The 23,243-nt window shown below is 45.1% G+C and overlaps 1 protein-coding gene across 4 annotated transcripts in view; it reads right to left on the bottom strand.

Annotated features, from left to right (window-relative positions):
• LOC122922106 (N-acetylated-alpha-linked acidic dipeptidase 2-like) overlaps positions 1 to 23,243 on the bottom strand; it is a 155,890-nt gene that overhangs the window by 106,934 nt on the left and 25,713 nt on the right. For 2 of the 4 annotated variants that reach the window (XM_044272580.1, XM_044272582.1), the window contains exons 1-2: positions 5,302 to 5,430; positions 4,979 to 5,200 (exon numbers count right to left, since the gene is read on the bottom strand). In XM_044272580.1, the coding sequence (XP_044128515.1) occupies positions 4,979 to 5,172 (194 nt within the window). In that variant the 5' untranslated portion in view covers positions 5,173 to 5,200; positions 5,302 to 5,430. Of the gene's footprint in view, positions 1 to 4,976; positions 5,201 to 5,301; positions 5,431 to 23,243 lie in introns of those variants that run through there. The other 2 variants (XM_044272581.1, XM_044272583.1) reach the window with 2 other exon arrangements.

The raw sequence follows: 23,243 nt of genomic DNA, 5'->3' as shown, positions 1-23,243 counted from the left end.
GTTCAGCAATACCTTCTGTGTGTTAGGGGCAGAGATAGGAAGAATATTATTGAAAACAATTATATTTTTTCTATAATTTATCCACATTTTTGCCTGCAGTGAATTGTCACATCTGTGCTGCAATAGCGCCAGATATTGGGAAAAATTATTAGTGACAACAAATATATTTTTCCATAATTTTCCTATGAACGGTCCCTGCGGTAAATTGTCACATCTGTGCTGCAATAGCGTATAGCGTATGTGTGTCAGGGCCAGATATTGGGAAAAATATTAGTGACAACAAATATATATATTTTCCATAATTTATCCATAATTTTCCTATAAACGGTCCGTGCAGTGAATTGTCTTATCTGTGCTGCAAAAGCGTGTGTGTGTCAGGGCCAGATATTGGGAAAAATTGTAGCGAAAACAATTATATTTTTCCCTTAATTTATCTACATTTTTCTTATAAACGGTCCCTGCAGTGAATTGTCACATCTGTGCTGCAATAGCGTCTGTGTGTCAGGCCCAGATATTGGAAAAAATATTAGTGACAACAAATATTTTTTCCATAATTTATCCACACTTTGCCTTTAAACGGTGTCTGCAGTGAATTGTCACATCTGCGCTGCAATAGCGTGTGTGTGTCAGGACAAGAGATAGTAAAAAATATAAGTGAAATCGTTTTCCTCCTTCCATACTTTTTCTATATAATGTGAACTGTGACATCTGTGCCACATCTTGTGTGTCAAGCGTGCATATAACATTTATTGAAGAAGGCGAGGGGATGGGGAAGTGGCCGTGATGCTGATAGTGCACGCAGAGGCCGTGGCCCTGGGCACATTGAAAACAATCATCCAAGATACCTAGCTTCATGTCCCAGTTTGCAGGGCGGCGCAGGACACCACTCTTGAAGTCAGCCCAGTGTGAGCAGGTGGTTGGTTGGATTGCAGCAGATAGTGCTACCAGTCTCAGTAGCCAGGAGTCTGGTCTACACAATCCTCACCCTGATCCTCCTTCCTCCCACCATTTACAGTCTGGCCAAACAAGTGATCCCACACTCGGATATTCCGAGGACCTCTTTTCATCGCCATTAATTGATTTGGCCCTCTCGCCAAGCACGCTTGAAGAGGGACCTGAGATCTTGTGCCCCGATTCCCAACCTCTTGAGCATCCAGAGTCACAAGAACATGACGCTGGGGGAACGGCAATTAGTGTTTAATGAGGTGGATGATGATGAGACGACACAGTTGCCAATGACTCAACCGCAATTATTGTCTCAAGAGGTTGAGGAAGAGGATGACACACAGTTGTCAATCACTGAGGTTGTGGTTAGGTCAACAAATCAGGAGGATGATCAGAGTGAAGAAGTGGAAGAGGAAGGGCTGGATGACTAGGTCACTGACCCAACCAGGGAAGGTGGCAACAAGCTGAGCGAGGAGAGCAGTACAGAGGGGGAGGGATCTGCAGCACTGCAACAGGCTGGAAGAGGCAGTGGGGTGGAAAAAGGTAGAAGGCGGGCACCACTGTTCCACGGAGTGTAAGATGGAGAAACAGCCACTGATTCCTGAATGCTGTTTCTGAAACTGTCATTTGGCATTTTGGGCACTAGAGGCCACTGTTTTGCAGCTACAGCCAGCACACTCTGGGATTTGAATATGCAAAATAGATAATGAATCATGCTGCTGTGTGTGCCAGAGAGAGAGGAAATGGTGACATGAGGAGACATGTTTGTGCAGAGGCTGAAGACAGGATCCAGTGCCATCCTCAGGTCTGTGGGACTTGGAGCAGTCAAAGTCACGGTCAGAAGTGACTGATGCCTGTCAGCAATGCAGATGTTGTCAAGGAAGAGAGGTTCCCGGAAGGTCAATTGGACTGTGGTTACAGACCCTGTGAGGCCCTTATGGTGGCTGGAAGGACCTGCGAGTTGGTGTAAGTCCCCATCGGATAAGAACCAGGCCAGGGTCAGCGATCCAGAAGGCTTCCCAGAGAGAGAGGATCGGGTCCCGGAAGGCTGGAAGAGCCGTGGAACAGGAGAGGTGGAGTTGCTCAGCTTGGAGAAGAAGTAGTCCGCCATTTTGTGAGCTGCATGAGAGAACCGTGTGGGTCCGGATTCTGTTCGCGGGAATGAGTATTGGCGTCAGGAAGCTGATCGGAACAGAGGGTCAGAGTTACAGGTTCTGCAGGGTCACATGTTGTGGCAGGGACTTGCTGTCGGTTTGGAGCAAGCAGTGAACACAGGACATACCTAGGTCAGTGACTCAGCGGCACGGTTATTGACTTGTAGGCTCTGCCGTGTGTGCCATCGGTCAGGTCCGTTACCCTGTGGCACAGTATTGACTTGCGGGCTCTGCTGTGTACGCCGCCTTGGGTACGGTTGTTCAGTTAGGCTGGTACTGTGACTCTGAGCCTGGGGTACAGGGTATTCTGGATACTCCATTGTTGATACACTACAAGGCTCCTCCAACGTCTAGGCTGGGAGTATTCATGGCACGTAAACAGTGTCGTTTGGGGGCAAGAGAAGGGAATGTGACGTTGTGTTGTTCATTGTATTTGATACTGTATGTGATTATACTGTGTTTGTAATTACTGTTAATTCCACTGTTTAGTAAAGTTACTGTTTTTGCATCAAGAGCTGGTGTCTGTGTCGCTTTCTTTATTCCATGACTTCGCTGTATCCTGGGGGTCCCTCCCCGGTTCACGGTCCTACAGGAGCACCCCCTTGCGTAAATCTCCCTTGCCAAGGGGTAGGTGTTTGGTAGTATGGAGCTTTTTCGAGGAAAGTGCAGACGACAAAAGAAGAGTAGTTTTCAACCTGTGCCACACCAAAATGAGCCTATTGTCCATCCTTCCACTCGACCTCCAAGTCCAGTGGAAACTTACCACATACACTGACCCAGACGGCGGCTTGGCCCCCGCCAAAGGTGAACACGGAAGGAATCAGCAGCATCAACCAGCTAAACTCAATCACTCTTACCCGCCTCCATTACAGTTGCACTGAATCTTAGGTGCAACAATAACAGGTGAGCAGAACCACTTTTTCTGCATTTGGAGGCTTGTTTCTGAACGTACTCACCCTATGAGCGCCTTTTTCTTCAGTTTGCCAAACTTTGTCATATCAACATGCATTGCTTATTCGTCACATATAATGCCCTCGCATATACGGACTTCAAATATAATTTTTTAGAGGGTCCGCTCATTAGCAGGCCCTCACATCTAATTTTTTACAGGGTCCACTCACCAGCAGGCCCTCCCATATAATTTTTTACAGGGTCCGCTCACCAGCAGGCCCTCACATCTAATTTTTTACAGGATCCGCTCACCAGCAGGCCCTCACATATAATTTTTTACAGAGTCCGCTCACCAGCAGGCCCTCGCATATACTTTTTTTGCAGCCATCAAAATCAAGTTGGGTTTGACGGTTCCACCTCAGCTCACCAGCAGGCCCACAACTCAAATCTATTACAGGGTCAGCTCAGCTGCAGGCCCGCAACTCAAATCTTTTACTGGGTCAGCTCACTTGCAGGCCCGCAACTCAAATCTTGTACAGGGTCAGCTCACCCGCAGGCACTCGCATATAATGTTTTACAGGGTCAGATCACCAGCAGGCCCGCACCTAAAATCTTTTACAGGGTCAGCTCACCTGCAGGCGCCCAACTCATGCTGCCTTGCTTTGAAGTACTAGCAGTTTATCATGTTAGGCGCTAAAAGAACATCGAAAGTGGATAGGGAAGATATCAAAATGGATCGTGGACTTCACGGGGACGTGCGATCAGGCAGAAGTTATCTAGAGTCAACAAAGCGGCAACAGTGTACCTCTCCTGTATAACGTTTCCTCATCCAAAATACCGCTGTGACATTCCCTGTAATTTTGTATTACTCATTCCAATAACAGCGCATCTTAATAGTCCTGTATTATTATTTATCGTCATTACCTCCACGAGTCGGGAGTGTGTGATTTGCGCGCCACCCGCTTGCCTTCCTTGGATGTGGTAGCCGTTTTGCAGGCTCCCTCTCCAGAATCGAACACTGATGCCTCATTACCCGTAGTTTACAATGGTTTTGAGCTGAGAATTACATCGAAAGTTGATAGGCCAGACATCCGAATAGATTGTCGTCGTCACGGGGATGTGCCATCGGCCCCAGGTTAACTAGAGTCACCAAAGCAGCAGCAGGCCACCGCCCATAATGTTTTAAATGGTCAGATCAGCAGGCCCTTGCTCCTAATGTTTTTGAGGGTCACCAGCAGGCCATCAATCATAATTTTTAAAGGGTGTGTATGATGCCCTCCTTTATGTGTAACTAAGGGTGTATCGGAGTGCCTCTTCCTTGTAATTTTTGGCAGCACTTGCACTTTACATACAAGTAAATATTTAGGAAATAATGTTTTCTATAATTTTTTCTTCTAAAATCGTTTTTTTCCTCCCCTTGGTTTTGTGCGTATTATTGTCATTATGTAAAAGTGGTGTACTATTCGGGCAACATAGTTCCCAGCAGCGACCAGCTAGTCCAAGATGCATCCATACATCCCCCCTATGCTGTTACAGAACCATTTCGGTGGTGTTACCAACAATTTATGACATTTTCTTATAAACCGGGCACCCTCCCCTCTTCAGAGAAGGGGGTACCTGGTTTAATGCTCGGGTTCTCCCATTGACTTCCATTATACTCAGGTGAGCACCCGAATATCATGTGTTCGGCCCGAGCCCCCGTGCAGTACGGTGCTCGATCAACACTAGTCACAACACCGTTCAAGTGATCAAAGATCTCTATGTGAGTGGTGTTGCAGTGCAACTGGTTTTACCAATTAATCAATTGCTCTACAACACCATTCAGTTCAAGGGCTGCCTTGCTACACAGAGATCTTTAGTCACTTGATGGGTTACGTGGCCAAGAACACTATGTAGCGCCAACCTAACACAAGAGAAAGTGAAAGTCAAGATAAAGTTTACTGCAATTGTGTTTTTAGCATTTTAAGATTGTAAATCTTTAGTCTTACTGTAAGTTTTTGTGAATCTCCTCAGCCTGGATCTCTTGGTGGAGTTGACGGCTGTATTTGGGATCTCCATCTTTGCTCATTTCTTTTAGCCATGAAACTTGTGAAGGAATGATTGCAAAATGACCAATCAAAATCCCAACTACCAGCAAGACCACTGCCGAAGCGACCAGCCCCAGAATTGTCATCCGATGCATTGTGACTCGAGTAAAGCTGTTTTTTGATCTAAGAGAAAAATAATAATTTAATACTAGACATTCATCTTTTATAGTGAGTATTGTATATGTGAGGATGTACAGTATGCATGTATATGGCATCTTACTCACCTTACTGTCGGTCAAAGAGTTCTGAGGCAGAGTACCTTCTTATCTGTGGGAAATAGCAGAACAAATGTCATTTTCATCTTGAAATAAATAAATTTTCAATAGTTCCCCTTCATCTATTTAAGAGCAAACCAGTTACCAGTGTAGGTAATTATTTGTGGCCTTAGCTGAGTTCCCAGATCAGTTATTTGGTGAGTTATTTCCATCAGTTATTGTGGGCCAAAACCAGGTGCGTGTCAAAAACACAGAACAGGTGCAGATATTTCCATTATACCTGATCTCTGTGAAGGCTTCACTACTGGTTTTTGACTCACAATAACTAATGGAAATAACTGACCAAATAACTGAAGTGTGAACCTGACCCTAGACCTCAACTCCAATGATCTCGGGCTGGCCAACCAAATGTTTTATAGCACATGATTAAGAAATCGCTGCATCATGACACATTTTCCAATTGCATATAATATGTGCTGTGATTTACACTGCAGTGTGTAAAGGGGATTTCCGAGACTTATATACTAATAACCTATCCTCTGGATAGGTCATCAGTATCGGATCAGTGGGAGACCAACACCTGGGACCCCCGCTAATCAGATGTTTGAGAAGAAACCGGCGTTCGCAGTAGTGCTGCGGCCTTCTCAGCTTTTCCTAGGTCAGTGCCGACGCGTTCATCAGCCCCATTGAAGTGAATGAGGATGAGCGCGATAACATGCACAGCCGCTATACAATGTACATATATAGATAAAGACAGGCACTCACCACTTGGTATGTCTATAGAAATTATATTCATTAAAACACATAAATAATACTAAAATACAATATAATATAATATACTGAGGTTCGGGATCCGCTTATATAAATGGATAAACAGTATATACAAATCAGATTATACCAAAAGTTAATAATATATTCAGAAGTATCTGTGTCTTGTGACTGTGAAATTAAGATTATAAGATTGTGAAAGATAAGTGCAGTTCTCCTGTAAAAAAGTCCTTCTCCAAAGAATTTTTTTTTTTATGGTGATAAAGATTTGTGTAGAAACCTTGCAGTAACTTAGTATCTTCTTATAACTTGTTTGCATATAGCGTGTATCCAATGTTATTATTATAAGAAAGAGAAAGTCTTTCAATTTCTAGCAGCATATGTCATCCACACTTGCGATAGTACAAGGTAACTCAAGACAGGGTTTGGTTGTTGGGGCGTCCCCCTCTTCCTCACCCCTCTTACCTTGTCTTCAAAGTGTAGCTGCCCTGAAAGTTTTGCCGTTATTGCGCTTGCTACGTCCGGTAATTACTACTTGCTGTTTCGTGTCCTCTGGTCTCGGCGTTCCACGTGGTATACTTTCGTTTCGCCTTCCAGGCAACACTCAGCTGGAGTCGCGGAATCTCGCGATACCTTCGACTGGTTTCTGTTTTCAGCTGTATCCAGACCAGCGCAAAAGTCTTCTAATGACTAAATAGTCCCTTAGACTCGGCTCGGGTTTTGTTTAGGTGGGTAGTTCGTCGCTCTCTCAAGGACCAGCCAGACGCGTTTCGAGGGGTCTCCCTCTTCCTCAGTGGCTATACAATGTACGGCACTGTGCTTGGTGAGCAGAGAGAAGAGCACAGCGCTTACAGGAGTGCCAGTGGCTTCTCAAACAGCTGATCACCGGGGGAAGGGGGGGGCGGATGTCGGACCCCCACCAATCAGATATTGATGACCTAACCAGAGGCTAAGTCATCAGTATATAAGTCTCAGAAACCTTTTAACAAAAAACCATTATAGACTTGGACTATCCTCAGAATAAGCCTTCACTAGCTGATTGGTGGTGGTCCGACACCCCATACCGTGCCAACCAGTTAGGGAATGACTACACAGCGATGCTGGTTGTGGCCAGGCTTGCGGGGGAATCTCAGTGCAGCGGTGATCCCATAGAAATGGAGTTGCAGTGCGATTCGCTCGTGTGCCACGACTGTGATCCCTGATGACAAAAAATCCAGCACAGTTGGATTTTTTGAGATTCAGGGTTTGCAGTTGCGGCACGTGTGACTTGTTCTGAAACTCCATTCATTTCTATGGGATCACTGCTGCACTGTGTTGCCCCCGCAATCCTGGCTGTGGCAAATTTTGCGCAGCCAGTTTAGCTGTGCCCTAATTCACCAATAGCTTCAGCTTCGGAAGCAGAGGCTCTGTCTACTTTATGACTGTACTTGTCATTTCGCCATGACATTCGATTTTGGGCAGGGATGTTTGTTCTGATTTGTTCCAAAACAGCCTCTGAAATTTAAATGTCAACCCAAAATAAGGAAATTTTTTAATTAAAGACAGATAAGATATCTAGACATAGACATCTAATACAGGTATAGCAAGTCTTTTCATATAAAAGTCAGACAGCGCTCCTGCAAGGTGTGAATGACTTTCTATATAGAGGAGAGCACACAATGTACAGTAATAACAAAATTAATGGCCTTCACCTGGTGCCCAGAGGAGCTGCTAGACCTGGCACAGAGCAGTACAGTACAGGTAGAGAGCAGTGCAGTGAATGTAGTACAAGTAAATGTGCTGTACTGCCCTTTACCTGTACTACATATACTGCACTGTAGTACAGATAGAGGGCAGTGTAGTGAATGGAGTGCATGTAGAGGGCAGTGCAGTAAATGCAATACTGTACAGGTAGAGGGAAGATTAGTGAAGGAAGTGCATGTAGAGGGCAGTACATGTGCTACAGGCAGAGGGCAGTACACTACGTGTAGTACAGGCAGAGGGCAATACAGTACATGTAGTACAGGTTGAGGGCAGTACAGCACATGCAGTACTATACATGTAGTACAGGCAAAGGGCAGTACAGTAAATTTAGTACAGATAGAGGGGAGTACAGTAAATATAGTACAGGTGGAGGGCAGTACAGTACAGGTAGAGGGGAGTACAGTAAATATAGTACAGGTAAAGGGTAGTACAGTACATGTAGTACAGGTGAAGGGCAGTACAGTACATGTAGTACAGGTGGAGGTCAGTACAGTACATGTAGTACAGGTGGAGGGCAGTGCAGTAAATGTAGTACAGGTGGAGGGCAGTACAGTAAATGTAGTACAGGTGGAGGGCAGTACAGTACATGTAGTACAGGTGGAGGGCAGTACAGTAAATGTAGTACAGGTGGAGGGCAGTACAGTAAATGTAGTACAGGTGGAGGGCAGTACAGTAAATGTAGTACAGGTGGAGGGCAGTACAGTAAATGTAGTACAGGTGGAGGGCAGTACAGTAAATGTAGTACAGGTGGAGGGCAGTACAGTACATGTAGTACAGGTGGAGGGCAGTACAGTACATGTAGTACAGGTGGAGGGCAGTACAGTAAATGTAGTACAGGTGGAGGGCAGTACAGTAAATGTAGTACAGGTGGAGGGCAGTACAGTACATTTAGTACAGGTGGAGGGCAGTGTAGTACAGGTGGAGGGCAGTACATTACGTACACGTAGTACAACGGTTTTCTTCTGGCCAATTCTCGGCATATTTGCCGGAATGGGGCCAGATCTCTGCCTGTCCCCATTATAGTTAATGGGGCTGGACGGAGATTTACAAACCTCTGGCAATGCCGGAGTGCAAAGACACACAGGCTGTTCCCTGCTGGAACCGCCTGCCAGATATATAGTGCTAGTGTGCAACTAGCCTAAGGCTGAGTTCACACTTCAGTGATTAAGCCTTATTCACACGTCTATGTCCATGCTCAAATCCATGAGCAGGTGGTCAGTGATGCATCCGTGAAACTGTCCGTGAAGGATCCGTGTTGGGTCCATGTGTTCGTTTTTTGCCTGTTGCATCTGTGTTTCACTGACCCTGCACAGATGAAAAATTATTTTCAAAGCATCTCTTCTTAATGATCCATGAAATATGGATAGAACACGGGTGGCATCCATGTTGCATCTGTGGTTTTCACGGACCCATAGACTATAATGGACGTGATGGATCCGTGAACACAGACAAAATAGAGCATGCATCTATACTAAAAACACTGACCCATGGACCGTGCTGAAACACTGAAGTCTAAATACACACATTAAAGTGAATGGCGACGTGTGCTGTCCATGGAGAACACGTACAGCACACGTCCGTGAAACACTGACGTGTGAATGAAGCTTTTTTGTGAGCCAAAACCAGGTGCAGGTCAAAAACACAGAACAGGTGCAGAGCTTTCCATTATACTTTCTCTGACTAAGTTTCACTGGTTTTGGCTCCTCATAACTGATGTATAAGCTTGGCCTAACGCAGCTCACGGATTCTCTTGCTCCCAATGAGAAGCGCTGATTCACGGGTGTTATAAAAATGCACAAGCTTCCGAATAATCGAATGCAGCACAAAGTGACAATGTCTGTGGCATTGTTAAATGTGGTTTCAGGTTATGAGGATCCATGAAAGCCCATTCTATGTTTAAAATATTTTACTGAGAGGCTAATCTTGAGGGACCACTGTTCAAATTTTGTATTATCTGTGCTTTCAATGGGGAACACTGCACTGTTTTATGGGGGCACACTCTATGATTTTACTCATGACTAGGGATGAGCGAACTTGCTGTTTACAAGTTCGGGTTCTGGGTGAATTCCGTTATGGATTCTGTTATTATGGAATGTAGCGGAATTCTATGACGGAATGCACCACGGAAGCCTGTGAGAGGCATTCCATCATAATAGAAGAACCGGACGGTTTCAATTATGCAGGAGTCCTGCCCTGCTCTTAAAGGCTTACGTGGGGCATTCTGTCATAGAATTCCATTATATTTCATGATAACGGAATCCTTAACAGAATTCACCCAGAACCCCAAGTTGCAAACAGCAAGTTCGATCAAAACGGACGATTTCAATCAAAATAAACATTCATCGGTTGAAATTTAGCAACGAGCGATCGTTTTGGCTGACTGATGACAGAGCATTATTGTTTCAAAAGAAGTTGGCTGCATTTAAAATTTTAGTTCAGTGGTCGAACGAAAGATCTTCCTTTGAAAGAATGTTCCTAGAAAGATCTTGCCTCCATCCCCCGGTTTCATTGAACATGTGTGGGCACTTTGAACAACTGAGATGGCCAATGTGGACTAAAACGTATATGGCCGCGTGTAGCTGGCCAGCTAAGACCTGTCCTAGGTTGCTAATATAGCTTATACCTGTATATAGCCAGACCTGCCAATAACCTAAATACAGTTCCTATGTTTGTGTTAAAGACAAAAGCAGAGTTATAGTGTGACATCATGTTTTGGATGTCATATAACTGTTATATTTTGTGTTCACAGAAGCCGAAAAGAGAATATGCTTTTAAGATTCATTCTATAGTGTAAGGTAAGCTCAGTGACACAGCAGAAACAACAGAAAGCATAGTGTTAATCTGTTGTTGCTGAGCAGATGTCTAGACCAATCACAGCCAGCTTCTCACACATCAAGAGTTTTCACCAATCACAGCCAGTCTCACACACAGTCTGTCTGGGAATTCCCCTAGCAGGAGCTGCTAGAATCATTATTCACCAGAGACAGGACCTTATGAGACCTTCACTCCACTGAGAGCTGTGTTTTTATGGAAGCAGTAGAGGCCAAAATAGGTATTTAAAACAGTTATATGATGTTCCTACTGTTAGTATAGTGATTAGAACTGTATACTGAACCAATTATATGTGTGTTTACTTACAGTTCCACCAAATTCAAATACAATTGCAAAGTACAAATAGAAATTGCTAATTGCAAGCTACAGTTGCAACCGTGAACTACTACAAATACCATACAAACATATTGCAATCCAAATTGCATACAACCATACCAGATCATACTCAACCAATCTGAAAATAGTTACTGCTAACTGCATACCGCCATTTTGTGAAATCTTTTCAACACGTGTTTTGTACATGGACTATCTGTTGCGGAGGCGGCAGTGTTATATATGAAGAAAAGTTGAAGTTAATAAAGAAGTTATTTTCAAGCATTTGGTGTGCTCTTGTCATGGCTGTAAGTGAGCAACAAGAGCCTACACAGTGAATAGCAACTGACCGGACCCAAACTAGGGAGGATAAAGGGTGACCCCTGTCAGACCCTAAAAGCTCTCCCTAAGCTGCTATGCACATGTCCAGATCCAGATGGTGGATCGAGACATGCCCGCGTACCTGAGGCTGATGACCACTGAAACCCCTACAATAGTGGAAGGGGCACGGCCACCGGTGCCCTGCTCAGTATATGGACGGAACCGGGGTCGCCTCGGATCCAGTCAGCAAAGAAACAGAAACACACAATGTCTGAACACTTAACTGAAGGAGCTGCAGCTGCAGTAAAAACAGATCCAAAGTCCGCAGACAATATCCGAAGTACTTGCTTCAGCAGAACACAAATCCAGTGAAAAGATATCACACAGGTGAAGATACTCAAGCGAGAGATACAGCTCAAATGAAAAGTATAATCCGCACCTCTACAAAGGAGGAGGAGTGATTTAAAGGCAGCGAAATCAAACACAGGAGGGACAGCTGGGAGGAAGGAAACAAAGTAAAGACCTCCTCATAGGGGCGGAGAAACAGGGCAGAGGGAACTCCTCTAAACTCTAGTAGTGACATCATCACAGGGGTGGAGAAACAGAGCTGTGAGAACGTCTCAAAGCTATGGTAGTGACAGTACCCCCCCCCCCCCTCTACGGGTGGACTCCGGACACCCAGGACCCACCTTCTCAGGATGAGCCCTATGAAATGCCCTGATGAGGCGAGTGGCTTTAATGTCCGACACCGGAACCCACATCCTCTCCTCAGGACCATAACCCTTCCAATGAACGAGGTACTGAAGAGAACCGCGGACAATGCGAGAGTCCACAATTCTGGAAACCTCAAACTCCAGATTGCCATCAACCAAAATCGGAGGAAGAGGCAAAGAGGAGGGTACCGTGGGCTTGACATATGGTTTTAAAAGAGACCTGTGAAATACATTATGCATCTTCCAAACCCGTTGAAGATCAAGACGGAAGGCAACAGGATTGACGACTGACAAGATTTTATAAGGCCCAATAAACTTGGGACCCAATTTCCAGGAGGGAACCTTCAGTTTAATATTTCTTGTAGACAACCACACCAGATCACCCACATTCAGGTCTGGACCAGGCACACGCTTATATTTCTCACTCATCTTTCTAAGATTACTCTGAATCTTTTGCCAAATGGTAGACAAAGACTAGGAAAATCTCTCCTCCTCAGGCAAACCAGAGGGAGCCCCTCCCGAGAATGTCCCAAACTGCGGATGGAACCCATATGCACCAAAGAATGGTGACTTATCAGAAGATTCCTGACGACGGTTGTTCAGAGCAAACTCAGCAAGAGGGAGAAATGAACACCAATCCTCCTGGTTCTCTGCCACAAAACAGCGCAAATATGTCTCCAGATTCTGGTTGACGCGTTCAGTCTGACCATTCGACTGCGGGTAAAAAGCAGAAGAGAAGGACAGCCGAACCCCCAGGCGAGAACAGAAAGCCTTCCAGAATCTGGACACAAACTGCGTGCCTCTATCAGAAACAATATCCGAGGGAATGCCATGCAATTTAACAATATGGTCGACAAAAGCTTGCGCCAACGTTTTAGCACTGGGTAAACCAGGGAAGGGTACGAAATGAGCCATCTTGCTAAAACGGTCCACCACCACCAGGATCACCGACTTCCCTGAGGAACGAGGAAGATCCATGATAAAGTCCATGGAGAGGTGTGTCCAAGGACGGGAAGGTATGGGTAACGGGAGAAGGGGACCTGAAGGCCGTGAACGAGGGACCTTAGCGCGAGCGCACGTCTCACAAGCAGCCACAAAACCCTCCACCGACTTACGAAGAGCCGGCCACCAAAATCTCCGAGCAATGAGATCTACCGTGGCTCTACTCCCGGGGTGACCAGCAAGAACAGTATCATGATGCTCCTTGAAGAGTTTGTGACGTAACTCAGGAGGCACAAAAAAACTTCCCAGGAGGACAACGGGCAGGTACCTCAGTCTGGGCAGCTTGGACCTCGGCCAAAATGGGACCCGGGTCCTCGGAGTTTCCTCCTCCTGGAAAACAGCGAGAGAGAGCATCAGCCTTCACATTTTTAAACCCAGGGCGGAATGTAACGACAAAATTGAATCTGGAGAAGAACAGAGACCATCTGGCCTGTCTCAGGTTTAATACGTCTGGCCGACTCCAAGTACGCCAGATTCTTATGGTCGGTAAAAACGGTGATAGGGTGCCTGGCCCCCTCCAGCCAATGGCGCCATTCCTTGAAAGCCAACTTGATGGCCAACAACTCCCTATCTCCCACATCCATCATAGTTTCTCTCTGCCGGGGAGAGTTTTTTTGAGAAAAAGGCACAAGGTGGCCACTTGGCAGGAGAAGGGCCCTGGGACAAAACCGCACCCACACCCACCTCGGAAGCATCCACCTCAACAATAAAAGGTAAGGAAACATCGGGATGCACCAAGACCGGAGCAGACGCAAAACTCTCTTTAATCTTAGAAAAAGCTGCAAGCGCCTCCTCCGACCAAGAGGAAAAATCCGCCCCCTTTTTTGTCATGTCAGTGAGGGGTTTGACAACAGAGGAATAATTCAAAATGAACTTTCTGTAATAGTTTGCAAAACCCAGAAAGCGCATCAATGCCTTCTGATTCTCAGGAAGCCCCCACTCCAGCACAGCACGGACCTTCTCCGGATCCATGCAAAAACCAGATGCAGAGAGGAGAAAACCAAGAAATTGAATCTCTGATACCATAAAAACACATTTCTCCAGCTTGGCGTACAATTTTTTCTCCCGCAGAACCTGAAAAAGATGATCCTGATGGGTCTGAACATCAGGGGAAAAAATCTAAATATCATCAAGATACACCAATACAAATTTCCCCATTAAATGGTAGAAAATACTGTTAACAAAATGCTGAAAGACGGCCGGAGCATTCATCAGGCCGAAAGGCATAACGAGATTCTTAAAATGCCCGTTAGGGGTATTAAAGGCCGTTTTCCATTCATCCCCCTCTCTGACCCTGACCAAGTTGTGCGCGCCTCTGAAATCCAATTTGGAAAAAACCTTGGCCCCAACAATTTGGTTGAAGAGGTCCGGGATCAGAGGAAGGGGATAGGGATCGCGAATCGTGATACGGTTCAGCTCCCTAAAATCTAGGCAAGGTCTCAGAGAGCCATCTTTCTTTTTAAGAAAAAAAAAAAACAGCGGCAACAGGTGATTTTGAGGGACGAATATGCCCCTTATCGAGACTGTGAGAGATTGTAGAGGTGTGCTTTTGGCAGCTTGGCGCCGGGAATGAGGTTAATGGGACAGTCAAACTCCCGGTGAGGAGGTAGCTCCTGAACACCGCTCTCGGAAAACATGTCCGAGAAATCAGAGAGAAATGATGGCACAGTTTTAGTAGACACCTCTGCAAAAATCGCTGCGAGACAATTCTCTCTACAAAACTCACTCCACTCATTTATTTGCCTTCCTTGCCAATCAATAGTGGGGTTATGTCTAGTGAGCCAGGGTAACCCCAAAACTAGAGGAGAAGGCAATCCATTAAGGACAAAACAAGATATATCCTCCACATGAGTGTCACCTACCGCTAACCGGATATTGTGAACAATGCCCTTCAGGGATCTCTGTGAGAGTGGAGTAGAGTCAATAGCAAAAACAGGTATATCCTTTTCTAATGTGCAAACCTGAAAACCATGCATGGCTACAAATTGAGTATCAATAAGATTGACGGCCGCTCCACTATCGACAAAGATTTCACAAGAAATGACTTTGCTCCCTAGCGCTACCCTGGCAGAAAGGAGAAAACGGGAACTGCAGGTCAGAGGAAAAGCATCAATTCCTACATCAACTTTGCCCAAAGTAGCAGATGAAGCAGAGTTTGATGATTTACCTTTTGAGGTTTTTCTCTTATTATAACTCTTAGTACAGTTCAAGAATTTCCTAGACGGACAAACATTTGCCAAATGACCTATGCCCCCACAACAAAAACACACCATTCTCTGAGGACTAAATCCTCCTTTATCCGGGGCAAGTCGACCTAGCTGCATGGGCTCCTCCACAGAGGGAACCGAGAGAGGATGAGGCCCCTGCACACTGAATGAGTCCGCACCACTGCCCCTAGACTGAAAATGGCTGGACAGAGAGGTCTCGTTTCTTTCTCTTAGATGCCTGTCAAGGCGTACCGCCAATGACATGGCAGACTCTAAGGACGTTGGTCTCTCATGGAAAGCAAACGCATCTTTCAATCTCTCTGAGAGACCATAAGAGAACTGACTCCGGAGTGCAGCATCATTCCAACCTGAATCAGCTGCCTATCTACGAAATTCAGAACAATAAAGCTCAGCAGACAGTTTGTTCTGGCATAAAAAACGTAAGTTAGATTCGGCCAGAGCAACACGATCCGGGTCATCATATATCTGCCCCAGGGCCACAAAAAATCTTTCCACGGATCGAAGGGAGGGATCCCCCGATGGCAACGAAAAAGCCCAAGTCTGAGCATTACCCCTGAGCAGGGAGATGACAATCCTCACCCTCTGTTTCTCATTACCAGAGGAATGGGGACAGAAGCAAAAATGGAGTTTGCATGCCTCTCTGAAACTAACAAAATTCTCACTGCCCCCGGAGAACGTTTCCGGAAGTGAGACCTTTGGCTCGCAACAGACTCCATGGGCCGGAGCAGAGCCCAATGCTTGAAGCTGAGTCATAGATTGACGGAGATCCGCTACCTCCAAAGAAAGACCCTGCATGCGGTCAACCAGGTCAGAAAGCGGATCCATGTCAAAAAAGGACGGTGTGGCGGATTATAATGTCACGGCTGTAAGTGAGCAACAAGAGCCTACACAGTGAATAGCAACTGACCGGACCCAAACTAGGGAGGATAAAGGGTGACCCCTGTCAGACCCTAAAAGCTCTCGCTAAGCTGCTATGCACATGTCCAGATCCAGATGGTGGATCGAGACATGCCCGCGTACCTGAGGCTGATGACCACTGAAACCCCTACAATAGTGGAAGGGGCACGGCCACCGGTGCCCTGCTCAGTATATGGACGGAAACGGGGTCGCCTCGGATCCAGTCAGCAAAGAAACAGAAACACACAATGTCTGAACACTTAACTGAAGGAGCTGCAGTGGAAACAGATCCAAAGTCAGCAGACAATATCCGAAGTACTTGCTTCAGCAGAACACAGATCCAGTGAAAAGATATCACACAGGTGAAGATACTCAAGCGAGAGATACAGCTCAAATGAAAAGTATAATCCGCACCTCTTCAAAGGAGGAGTGATTTAAAGGCAGCGAAATCAAACACAGGAGGGACAGCTGGGAGGGAGGAAGGAAACAGAAAGTAAAGACCTCATCATAGGGGCGGAGAAACAGGGCAGAGGGAACGCCTCCAAACTCTAGTAGTGACATCATCACAGGGGTGGAGAAACAGAGCTGTGAGAACGTCTCAAAGCTCTGGTAGTGACAGCTCTTTAAACCTACTGTTTCCATAGAATGGCGCTGTAACGGGGCGCCGAAGGCGCACTCTGTCTCCCATCAGCCGCAGACCTGCTGCTTAGCTTCGGGAGCGAGGATCTGTGTTCAGCCTTGTTCCCAGGGCGGCTTTTGCTAGCTGGGAGGCTCCCTGTTCCTAGGTCTGCCTTGAGCGCCGAGCTGATCACTTGTTTGACTTGCTCGACTTGTTTGTCTGTCGGTCATGTGACGCTGGCCATGTCACATGACCCTCACTCCCCCACTATAAATACAGGCAATCTACGGGCTACAGGTTGCCTGTGTTTTTGGTCCCTTAGGCTGTGTCTTATTATTGTTATTTAGCTTACCTTTGGATTTGACCCTTGATCTGCTTCCTGACACCTCTTTTGCCTGCTCCCTGAACCTTGACGCTACCTCTTGGATTTTGACCTCGGCTTGCTTTTGGATTTTGTCTTTGCCTCTTCTTTTGTACTGATGTGACCTTCTGGACTGACCCCGGCTAGTTGATCCGCTTCACCCACCCTTCAGAGTGCTACCTCTCATTGGCTGTCCGCTTCCCTGCTGTCTCTATCTCTCTACTTGCACTTACTCAGGTCAGGGACTGTTGCCCAGTTGCGCCCCGTCACCTAGGGCGGGTGGTGCAAGTAGGAAGGGACAGGGGACTGGGTGGCAGCTCAGGGGGTGCACCTCCGCTCTATCTTTATACCCATGACGCTACCCCGTGACAGGTGCTAGAGGAATTACAGAGTAACAGACAGTCTGGTTAGACTAAAAGTCAGATATCAAAATTATTTTAATGCCACAGTGCAAAAAGCACTTCATAGTGCTGCGCCTGCCACAGTGGAACTATTTCCCTCAGAGGGCGAAGCGATAGCGCTCCTCAACTTTCACAGTAAAGAGCGCATTAGAGTAGCTGAGTGCCAGCATATACTGCCGCGCAGCAACTGTTCCCTGAGTGAGCAAGCAAAGACATCTCAGTGGAGCTACCATAAAGGCCATAGAATGGTCCCATTAGTCAAACTGCAGCCGACTCTTAAAGTGGCAGAACTGCAAAGGCACAATAGTCAGAGAAAGAGCGCCAACCCTCCTGCGATGCCTAGAGAGAGAAAGAGACTCATGGTGGGAGGCCAAAGTCCAGAGCTAGAGTGCCTGCACCGTTATCCTTGGAGAGACCACGTACTGCAGTCAGCTTTCCCGTCACTAGGCCCAAAGCCTGCAGCAGTGTATCCAAGCCAGCGCATCGCAAGTCACCACAGAGCATCGCAAGTCACCACAGAGCATCGCAAGTCACCACAGAGCATCGCAAGTCACCACAGAGCATCGCAAGTCACCACAGAGCATCGCAAGTCACCACAGAGCATCGCAAGTCAGCTCAGAGCATCTCATCACATCAAGAAAAGACAAGTCTCCTTTAAGACAGACATTTGTTCCACCAAACTTCAGATCATAGTATCCTGCTCTTCAGAATAAGGTCAGAGCTTTCCTTTTATTACTTCTCATTGCACATAGGCTTTGGCATAAAGAGACATTTTTGTGTTCAGATAAAGACTTTAAAGTAAAACAAAGGATAGTTTGTATTACACAGACTCTATTGCATTTAAAGTAAAAGACCTTTATTGCCTGCATTTATGGCTGTTACATTTAAAGTGAAAGTCATTTATTTCTGCATTTTCAATATTACATTTAAAGTGAAAGGGCTCTTAATATTCGTATTGATTGTCAGTATTGCATTTAAAGTAAAATGTTTGAGTCTAGTATTACCATGTCACTGTTAGAGGATACAAAGATAGATAGAGTAGAGGGGGAAGAGTAAGGGAACCTGTCTGAGGTAGAAGAGTCTGATGCAGCATTAGTCTTGCCTCAAACAAATATAGCCCAAACAGATGAACTAAGACGTTCATCACGTGCCAGAAAACTGACCTCAAAGATGCAGAAAAAATTTAGAGTAAGAAGCACCATTAAAGGAGAAAAAGTTTGCCCAGATGTATGATAGGTGGAAATCATACATTAAAGACATTCGTAGAAAGAGTGTATCCCAATAAGACATAAAGTTCGTACACACTCTAGAAGAAAATATTCAGCAGAATCAACAAGGTCATCTTGAAAATGCCCTTACCTTTTCGAGAACGACCTCATCCGCCAAATAACAGAAATCTTGCCCTAGCAAGATTGAAATGTTTGAAGAAAAAGATGGGAAGAGATCCCAAATTCAAGCAGGATTATTTGAAATTCATGGAAGGCATCTTCGAAGAAGGACTTACAGAGAAAGTTAATAATCAACCTAAAGAAGATGTGTGGTACATCCTACATCAAGGTGTTTACCACTCAAAGAAACCAGATAAGATTTAGAGTAGTATTTGATTGCTCAGCAAAGTACAATGGTGTTGCATTGAATGATCATCTACTAAAAGGACCAGATCTTCCAAACTCTGCCTGGTGTACTCTGTAGATTCCGAAAGTATCCCGTAGTGGTCATGTGTGACGTTGAAAAGGTGTTCCACCAGTTTCATGTGAAAAATGAAGATAGAGACTTCCTGAGGTTTCTATGGTGGAATGATGGAGATACAGAGCCAGCAGAATACAGAATGAAAGTACACTTGTTTGGAGCTGCATCATCTCCAGGTTGCGCCTATTATGGTATGAAGTACCTAGCTAATCAGAATAAAAAGGATTGCCCAAACTTTTATGTAGATGATGGTCTCATAAGTCTAGAGTCCACAGAATCTGCAATCAAACTAGTGAAAGCAAGCGAAGAGTTATGCGCAAGAGGAAACCTGCGACTTCACAAATTCAGCTCAAACAGAGAGGTACTGGAATCCATCAGTGACTCTGAACGTGCAGCAACAATGAAGAATGTAAATCTCAATTATGATCATCTTCCAGTTCAGAACGTACTTGGATTGGGATGGAATGTAGAGAACGACAAGTTCTTCTTTGAAGTATCTATTGAAGAGGAAGTTGCAACTAGATGAATCATTCTTTCCGCAGTGGCTTCTATGTTTGATCCATTGGGATTCTTGTCTCCAGTAATCCTCAGAGCAAAAGAAATACTGCAAGAATTATGCAGACAGAAGTTGGGATGGGATGAGCCCATACCTGGAAATTTTGAGGCCAAGGTGGGAGAGTTAGATAAGAGACTTGGAAAACTTGAGAGAAGTTCGGATACCCAGATGTTTTGTACCTCATGATTTTGGGAAGTACAAGAAAATAGAACTTCATCACTTTTCAGATGCCAGTAGTTATGGTTATGGTCAGTGCTCCTACATTAGAGTAATAGGAGAAGAAAAGATACTGTGCCCTGGTTATGGGGAAGGCCAGAGTTGCACCTACCAGTATTAAGACAATACCAGGACATGAACTGACAGCAGCTGTTGTTTCAGCATCAGTAGGCAAGTTTCTGAGAGAAGAATTAGAATTGAAAATAGAATATTTTTGGACAGACTCACAAGTTGTCCTAGGATACATATACAATGAAGCTCGAAGATTCCATATCTTTGTCACCAACAGAGTTGAGAAAATTCGGGAAATAGCAAATCTAGAACATTGGCATCACATTGAGCATGATCCAGCAGATCAGAACTGTGAGAAATGTGTTAGATTCAGTGTTGAAAAAGAACGTCGGAAGAGTAGATAATGCTTCAATTAGGACCCTATTCTATGAAGTAATGTCTATTGTTAACGGTCGTCCACTTACAGTTGATAATATCAACGACCCAACAAGTTTGGACCCTTTAACTCGCAACCATCTACTTTAGCTTAAGTCTGATTACATACAGCCACCGCCTGGCAAGTTCACCAAAGAGGATTTATATGCCAGAAGGAGATGGCGAAGAGTTTAATATCTATCAGAATAGTTTTTGAATAGATGGAGGAAAGAGTACTTAGCCAATCTGATGCTAAGAAGTAAATTACAAACACCCAGAAGAAATTTTCAAGTTGGTTAGTGTTAGTAAAAGAAGATGATTTACCTAGAAGTCAATGGAAATTGGCCAAAGTTCTAGAAGTTCAAAAGTGTTGTTGCTGGGAAGAAGTCTAGACCAATCACAGCCAGCTTCTCACAAAGCAAGAGTTTTTACCAATCACAGCCAGCCTCACACACAGTCTGTCTGGGAATTCCCCTAGCAGGAGCTGCTAGAATTATTATTCACCAGAGACAGGAGCTGAAGAAACATTCACTCCACTGAGAGCTGTGTTTTTATGGAAGCAGAAGAGGCCAAAATAGGTATTTAAAACAGTTCCTACTGTTAGTATAGTGATTAGAACTGTATACTGAACCAGTTATGTGTGTTTACTTACAGTTCTACCAAATTCAAATTCAATTGCAAAGTACAAATACAAATTGCTAATTGCAAACTGTGAACTACTACAAATACCATACAAACATATTGCAAATCAAAATTGCATACAACCATACCAGATCATACTCAACCAATCTGAAAATAGTTACTGCTAACTGCATACCGCCATTTTGTGATATCTTTTCAACACGTGTTTTGTGCATGGACTATCTGCTGCATTTGGTGTGCTCTTTAAACCTATTTTCCATAGAACGGCGCTAGAGGAATTAGAGTGACAGACAGTCTGGTTAGACTAAAAGTCAGAGATATCAAAATTCTTTTAATGCCCCAGCGCAAAAGGCACTTCATAGTGCTGCGCCTGCCACACTGCAACTGTGAAATAATCATTCTCCAGATGTTTATTCAACTGCAGTTCAACCATCATCCAACTTCTGTGTAATATGTATGGTTGTGTCTGGAGATGAGCGAATCAAAGCTGACAAAGTGGAATTCTATCCGAATTTCAAGAAAAATTTGATTTGCACCGAATCCAAATTTCCTCATGCTTCGTGGTAACAAGTCGTATTTTTTCTAAAATGGCTGCTGCACATATGAGGACATGGAGCAATATTCGGTATGCGCATTTTACAGCCATTTTACAGCCGTTTTTATCAGGCGTTTTTGAGGCGTATTTTGGGGCGTTTTTGTATTTTGGAAACGCTTGTAATACGCGCGTTTGTGTGATTGACAACAGAGGGGATATGTGGATGACACTGTTATGGGGGATCTGTGGAGGACACTGTTATGGGGGATCTGTGGAGGACACTGTTATGGGGGATCTGTGGAGGACACTATTATGGGGGATCTGTGGAGGACAGTGTTATGGGGGATCTGTGGAGGACAGTGTTATGGGGGATCTGTAGAGGACATTGTTATGGGGGATCTGTGGAGGACATTGTTATGGGGGATCTGTGGAGGACAGTGTTATGGGGGATCTGTGGAGGACAGTGTTATGGGGGATCTGTGGAGGACAGTGTTATGGGGATCTGTGGAGGACACTTATGAGGGACCTGTGGATGACTCTGTTATGGGGTGGATCTGTGGATGCCACTGTTATAGGGGATGTGTGCTATGACACATAGGGCCATGAGGGGGGCCAGCATAAGACACACATATAGCATCTTATGCTGGTCCCCCTCATGGCCCTATGTGTCCCCTCATGTGTCCTAAACTGTGCACATAACTGGCTTTGTGTGTAAAGTATTTTACCACTGTCTGAAACAAGCTCTCTGCTATTGATAAAATGGCCAGCCTCTGTACTCACTTTCTCTATGAATGCACTGCAGCGAGCGTCAGTGAGCTGGCCGGCCGGCGCGTGACTGACGTCACTTAGTAACGTTCCTCCCACTTAATTCAGGAAGCAGGAGCGTTACTAAGTGACGTCAGTCACTTGCCGGCATTCAAAGTGAGTACAGAGGCGGCCATTTTATCAATAGGAGAGAGCTTGTTTCAGACAGTAGTAAAATACTTTTTACACACAAAGTGGCGCGTACGTCCGCGCATTTTTAAATGAGCAAACAAGAAACGCCCATTGTCGCGGGTTCCCGCTGAAGTCTATGGGCGGGAACGCGCGACAATACGCCCCAAAGAAGCTATTAGCCATTGTCTGGTGAAGTGAGAAACTTACAGCCCTTTTTGTGGCGTGTATAAGTGGCAAAAGGAAAATATATTTTCCGTTCAGCGGTGCAGTTATATGTTCTAAAGCCTTTTGTGGCGTGTATTAGTGGCAAAGGAAAAATAGATTTGCTGTTCAGCGTTGCAGTTATATGTTCTAAAGCCTTTTCTCACTGCCGGGGGGCTCTACTTGTATAAGCGTTTAATAGAACAGGTTCTGTAGACATCTATGTGGAATCAGCTGACGACGGTGTAAAAGGACTGGGCTTCTTCTTGGTGCTAACATCGACCTGTAAGGCTGAGTTCATACTTGAGTGATTTGGTTATTAAGTGTGCAGTGAAGAGCGATCCCTGTCATCTGCGTGTCATACTGACTCACAGTATTGTTTCACTACCACAGCAGACTCCCTATGCGTGTTACTGCAAGGCAGTGTTCTACACCACTGTAAATGCTCTCTGCTGCCAGGAAATAGCTGTTTTTTACGCGATTCCCCGTGAATAAATTCGTATCGAACCAAATTTTTTCTGAAAATTCGGCAAACCGACCAAATTACATTTTT

This window comes from Bufo gargarizans, chromosome 11 (assembly GCF_014858855.1).
Source record: "Bufo gargarizans isolate SCDJY-AF-19 chromosome 11, ASM1485885v1, whole genome shotgun sequence".
In the NCBI taxonomy this organism is placed as follows: domain Eukaryota; kingdom Metazoa; phylum Chordata; class Amphibia; order Anura; family Bufonidae; genus Bufo; species Bufo gargarizans.
Note: the sequence above shows the minus strand (reverse complement) of the source record. Positions and strands in the feature narration are given on the sequence as shown.